Raw genomic sequence first — 6,495 nt, 5'->3', positions numbered from 1 at the left:
CCAAGGCATGGCCTTTGAGTAAAACATACTCAGTCTAAATTCAGCATCACTCCATCCTGGGTAACTTGAGCACATCCTTGAGCTTTTAGAACCTGTCTTCTCATCTGTCAAGAATATCACCTACTTCATAAGGGACTTCTATTATGAGATCACAGCAGAAAAAATAAAGAATGATACTCTCTACCCTCCTGAAACAGTTTCCAACTCTGTTCCCAGTCCAAACACTTGCATATTGTACTAATCACCACTAGCACCCACTGAACATTTAATCTACAAACCAGGCAGCATACTAAGCTCTCTATCTGTCCATCCAAACCTCCAACACATTTTATCTGTAAAGACTCAGGGGACAGCAGCCTTCTCCTTTCATTGGGCATATTGATTCCTACCCCTATAACAAAACAGGCAAAGCAAGTTGAGGTAACAGGTTGAGGACTTTTCCTCTAGAGTAGCCCATAACAAGAGGACCAAGTTGAAAAGTCATAGGATGTAATAAAAGAGATGCTCCTTCCTCAGTCCCTCTTCCCCAAGGTCATAAAACCAGTAGAGGGTCACGATGGCAGAACTTCCAAGCAGGAAACTAAACATTACAATCCTGAAACACTATGACAACAGGATTAGTGGTACCATTTGCTGCTACTACTAGCTGTCTACATAGGCTGTGACTGCCATCAGGTTAACTATTAGAAAGCTTTTGCATATTTTAGATACCGTTATTCCACAGATTTTACATTTACTTCTAAACACCATTTATAGCTGGCAGGAGGTGAGACAAGGCTATCTCTAAGTAGACATAAAGCCTGAAAATCTTGTTTATTTCCTATCCAATCCTTCATAACTCACTGCCAACTTAAGTACTGTTCTCTTAGGAAGACTCCTGAGGGTTTTTAGAACCCTTCCTTTTGTGATTAGAATTAACAGTGCCTGCATTTTTACTTCAGTTGGCTAACAGTATACTTTTATTATCACCATGGTCTCAGTTCCCTAAGAGACAACATTAAAAAGTACCTTATTGCATTAGGCAAAAAATTATACCTGGAATAAACAACTTTTCCCCTAGTTTAAAACCTGTGGCTTGTCAAGAGCATGCTTGCCCTTAGAGAAAATTGTAGTGGAGATTAAAAGTAAGCAAGACATTACAACCATCCTCAACATTATTCCCTTATCTTTAAGAAACAAAATCAAAAGAATTCCATAGTAAGTGGAAACCTTCATACTGCTGACATTTTTCTGCTTTTCACTGCAGGAAGTTTAGCAGCATCTCTCATCCACCTAGATTCCAGTAGCATTTCCTAGTTGTGACAACCAAAATATCTCCGAGCATTGTCATAAAATTACCCTGGCTGAAAACCATGTTTCAGAGGAATTACTTAGTTTAGAAGAGCTACCATTACTCTGTTCTGAACATCCCAAAGTGACAGCATTTGATTTTAATTTTCTAACACACTGAAATAAAATTTGCATGTTTAGTTATATATTTTCTTATATAACCAATTTTATGGAATTATGAAATACTGTTTGAGCAACAAAAGGCCTTATAAAGCAGCTCTGATTTCTTCCTCTGATTTCTAGATTGCTTGGTATAGATCCCAAGACCTAAACTTAATTCCTCTTAAATGTACTGACCTGTCTCTAGAGGAGATGCATCTGGGGTGGAAGGACAACCTGTCCTTATCTTGGGATTTAACTGGGGATCACCACACTAAGAGATTGTGCAGACTCACTAGAAACAACATTTTGGCTGCAAAGGTCTAACCAGAAACAGCAAGGAGTTCTGTGTTGTACAGTCTCTTATCATTTAAACAAGTCAGTCTACAACACTGGCCCTTTTCCCTTAAAGAGGATAGAGTGTGTCCCAAGCCCAAGCCTAATAAAAGAGAAAGCATGCACCTGCTGACTTACTACACCCTTGCTAAGTTCCAACAAATCACTCAGATGGACTAGGGAAAAAATTCTGAGAAACAGGAGGCATGGTATTGACTTATCTTAAAAGGTCTTTTAAAGAATGACTTGAGATTATAAAGCATTTCTCAAACACAAAGTGCTTCATAAATGATTCAATAAGCGTCAAGGAATGCTTTTCTAGGGCATCACGTTTTTGTTGTTTAAAAGAAAATACCCCATTCAAAAGGGGATAGCATATTTGATATCACCACTGTTTGAAGAGGAATGGAGTTACAGGAATGAGAAGTGTGTAATTAGTAAATAATCCCTCTCAACAAGTGAATTACGATGTAAAGCCATAAGGGAGAAAAGAAAAGCTAGAGGCACCACAAATCAGTGCATATCAGAAATGCATTTTAATTTTTATTTGAAAACAACTTAAATTTTTAGACAAATGATTTTAGTATATAAATTTGATTTTGTTTTTATACAGAATATAAAGATTTCCCTCATTAATCTTCCATGTGAAGGGTATTACAGACTGGAAGGAAGATACGTTCTGCACACAAGTCTGTATCTTCTGTGTGCGGCACTGGAAACAAATGGTGTAGTGCTCCTACACATAAATTAGATCAAGTGACATTACAGTTTAAAGGGGGAGAAGAGAAATATTGTCGTTAATCCGATTCAAGAAGCAAACATGACACAAAAACTGTGCAAATAAGACCAAGTCAGTAACTTTAGTTAGGATATTGCAGATTATAAGGGAAGGTTTGTGAGGCTATAGTGTGCACCACATTAAAACAGCAAGAAAAGCTATTTATATAGAAAAGCTGGAATGAGGGATTTTCACTAAAGCAAATTAACTTCTTGTCAACTGCCAAAACAAAACAGAGCATATGAGTGTTAGTATACTGAAGGCATGTTATACCAGTTTCTGTGCAGCATGCTAAAAGTTATTTAGAACTTCTTCACACTGGTGCATACGAATCATTAATGGTCACATTTTTGCTTCTTCTCACCAAATTTCAGGCATGTCTTATTTTAGATGGAGTATAGCTTTTATCTATGATCTCATCCTGTAAAAACATGTGAAGACAACGTTCATTCTGTGCCAGAGGATGACCAGCGACCCTGGGAATAAAAAAATACAAATTTAGTCCAATATTTCATAAAAACAGGAGTTTGAGGTTGAGATATATATAAATTTTCTAAAAGTAAGTATTAATCTGGACTACCCATAAAGCTATGCTTTGTCAACTAATAGTGTATTTTCTTTCCTTGGGTTCACATTAGCAATTTAGAAAACAGTTCTTACTGGATTAACTATGTACTGCTTCTCATAATGTGTATCCAATTGGCTTCTTAAGTACTAGTTGGTGTATTCATAAGAAACAAATGAATTTTAACATTAAAAGTGAAATGTATCACTGGATTCTAAGAATCCATTTTAAAAAGAGATACACGATTAGAGTTAAAAATACAGGGAAGTTCAATAAAAGCCTCGATACTAAGAAACAGGACCAACGTTCAGGTGTTTTGTTTTTTCTTTTTTCCTCATTTCTTTTTTCACTGCTTTTAAAGTCTTCTATCACAGGCTAAACACAAAACCAGACTGGGTAACTAGAATTCTATTTCAGAATTTAAAAACATCTAACATAGCATTGCCTTCCCCCAAAGAAAGTATGTTCATAATAAGACAAGTAAAGGTTGTGTGCTATGATAGATAACCAAGTTAAAGGCTTTGTGTAACCCTTTCTCTTTTGTTTACTACTCATGGATCTTCAAATTACAAGATAAAAATTAATATGTAAGCTCACAAAACCATGTTTTCATAATTAAAGTGATCCCTTTCTTAGCATAATCTTTCTATTTCTTTGGCTTCTTAAAAGTAACTATATTTTAGCTGGGTGTGGTAGCACATGCCTGTAGTCCCAACTACAAAGGAGACTAAGGTAGAAGGATCATCTAAGCCCACTTTGGGGCCAGCCTGGGCAAAACAGTGATACCCCATCTCTTAAAAAATAAAAAATTATTATTTCAAAGATGAGTAAAATTAAATGCTAGACATATTGATTTGAGCTTATCAAGATTTTCTAAAAGACAACCCTAAAGTCTTTTTATATTTTCAAAAGAAAACATTTTTTAAGGGAAATAAAAAATGTACACCTTTACACAAGACATGTTGATAACACTTCCTTCTGCAATCAAACAAAATGATTGCAAACGTATTGTATGTTTTATTGTTCATTCTAGAACATATCCAAATCAGAAAGAATCATAAGTAAAACTATGTTTTTAAATGCTGCAATTTTAAATGTAATTTGCATAAATTAAGAAAATATAAAACTTAGGTCAACACAAAGCTACTTATTTCAATCACTCAAGTGTGTTAATATTTATCACATGATAGTCAACTTGTCATATACTTTTACTTTGTTTAAATGATACAAAAAGTTATAAAATGATCAAAAGAAAAGGCAATATCACGATTTAACTTAACATTTAAAGTTACAAGTGGTCAACTCAAGTAGTCTCAAAACAGCTCCCTCTCACCCCCTAAAGAACAGAGAGAACTTACTTGTTTATAAACTGCTCCAGCCCTTGCTTCCTTTCCTCTATAAAATTGTCATCAAATATTCCATCATCTCCTCTAAAAGGTAGTTGACGCAAAAATGCTTTCCCAGGGAGTGGGGGAACTACAACCTAAAAAAATATGAAGAAAGTAAATTCTTGATCATGCTAATTAGGTTGTGAAAATTTATAAAACACAACATGTCAAACAGTAGACCCTTATTATGAGAGCTGTCCCATTCTCAAACTAATTTAAACGTAAAGAGAATTAGTAAAAATATATATATATATTCTGAAAAAGCTCAATGTTTTGGAGGCAAGACAAATGAATGCAGAAAAAGCTCATCACACTGTAGTTCCAAAAAGACAGGTCCCAAAGCTCTATTTGGATACAGCACTTTTCTTAGTCTTATCAAATCACAGATACACAAAAGCAATAATCTTCAATTATTTGATTCTTAAATAAAAGGTTATGCCTCTCAGATACTTCAGGAGAAGAAAATGCTTTCATGCAATGAAAACCACAGAATTCAAAATTGTCTCAAAAAAAAAATAAAATGTTATCTATATATTCTTCCTGCAATATGGTAGATAAGAACTCTGTGGTTTCTTCAATGTCTTATCATCCACTACTATTTGGTGCCATTTTTTCCATGTCTTAAAGCTAAAAACATGTCAACTTTCTCCCAAATCCCCTATTCTGGGGGCTGGAGTTGTGGTTCAGCAGTAGAGCGTTCACCTAGCATGTGTGAGGCACTGGGTTCATTCCTCAGCACCACATATAAATAAAATAAAGGTATCGTTTCCACCCACAACTAAATAAATATTTTTTAAAAAATGGTTGGGAATGTAGCTCAGCGGTAGTGTACCTGACTAGCATGTAAAACACCCTGGGTTCAATCCCTTGCACTCTCTGCCCACATACAAAGAAGAGAGATAAATGGCTGATAAGTACATGAACAGGTGATCCAAGAGAATTGAAAATCAAAACCACAGTGAGAGACCACTTCATAAACAATAATAACAGAAATAAATAAGAGGGTATGGAGAGAAGTACAATGCTCAAATACTGCTGGTGGTAATGTGAATTGTGCAACTGTATTGGGTCCAATAGTTCCAGTTACTTGGGAGGCTCAGGTGAGAGGATTTGATCATTTGATCCCAGGAGTTGAGAGGCCAGACTGAGCACAGTGAGAACCTGTCTTAAAAACAAAAAACACTGGTGCAACTATTTCAGAAAACAACTTGGTAGTTCCTCAGAATTTTAAAAAGTTAACTGACCCAACAACACAATCCCAGATATATACCCAAAAGAAATGAAAATATATTCACAAACAAAAACTTGGGTATAAATTTTTCTCTCCCTTTCCTTCCCTCTCTCCCTTCCTTTCTTCATGGTGCTAGGGATCAAACCCAGGGTCTTATGTGTAGCAGGCAAGCACTCTACCACTGAACTACATCTCCAACCTATGCACAATTTTTTCTTAATACCAGGATTGATATTCACGTAAAAAGCATGTAAAAAGCCCTGGGATTGGTATTTAGTGAAAGAGTGCTTATTTGTCTCATGAGCACAAAGTTCAAGTTTGAGCACGCTCCACAACAAATTGAATGGAATACATGAAGTGTATCTATATAATAGGATATTATTTAGTAATACAAAGAAATGAAGTACTGACACCTTGAAAACACGGAAAGTAAAAGAAGCCAGACATAAGAGATGACATATATTGTGTTTCCATTTATATGACATGTTTAGAATAGGTTAAGCCCTTAGAGAAAATAGATTGATAACTGCTTAGGGCTGTGTGAGGAGGGGCTGGAGAAAAATTGGTAGGAACTATTTTTTTTTTTTTAATATATTTTTTTAGTTGTCAATGAACCTTTATTTTATTTACTTATATCCTCTACCACTGAGCTACAACACTAGCCCAGAATTTCTTTTATAGGGTGAAAAAAATGTTCTAAAATGGAATAGTTATGTTGTTAAGTTGTACAACTCTGTGCATATACAAAAAAACCCAGAATTGTACATTT

At 35.2% G+C, this 6,495-nt stretch overlaps 1 protein-coding gene across 1 annotated transcript in view; it reads right to left on the bottom strand.

The window, feature by feature from the left end:
- Nucleotides 1–2,277: 2,277 nt before the first annotated feature.
- Nucleotides 2,278–6,495, bottom strand: part of Snx3 (sorting nexin 3) — a 47,575-nt gene continuing 43,357 nt past the window's right edge. Inside the window, exons 3-4 of the mRNA XM_027928284.3 lie at nt 4,466–4,590; nt 2,278–3,018 (exon numbers count right to left, since the gene is read on the bottom strand). Coding sequence (XP_027784085.1) covers nt 2,913–3,018; nt 4,466–4,590 — 231 coding nt within the window. The 3' untranslated portion in view covers nt 2,278–2,912. The remainder of the gene's footprint in view (nt 3,019–4,465; nt 4,591–6,495) is intronic.

Source organism: Marmota flaviventris, chromosome 6, assembly GCF_047511675.1.
Source record: "Marmota flaviventris isolate mMarFla1 chromosome 6, mMarFla1.hap1, whole genome shotgun sequence".
NCBI lineage: Eukaryota > Metazoa > Chordata > Mammalia > Rodentia > Sciuridae > Marmota > Marmota flaviventris.
Note: the sequence above shows the minus strand (reverse complement) of the source record. Positions and strands in the feature narration are given on the sequence as shown.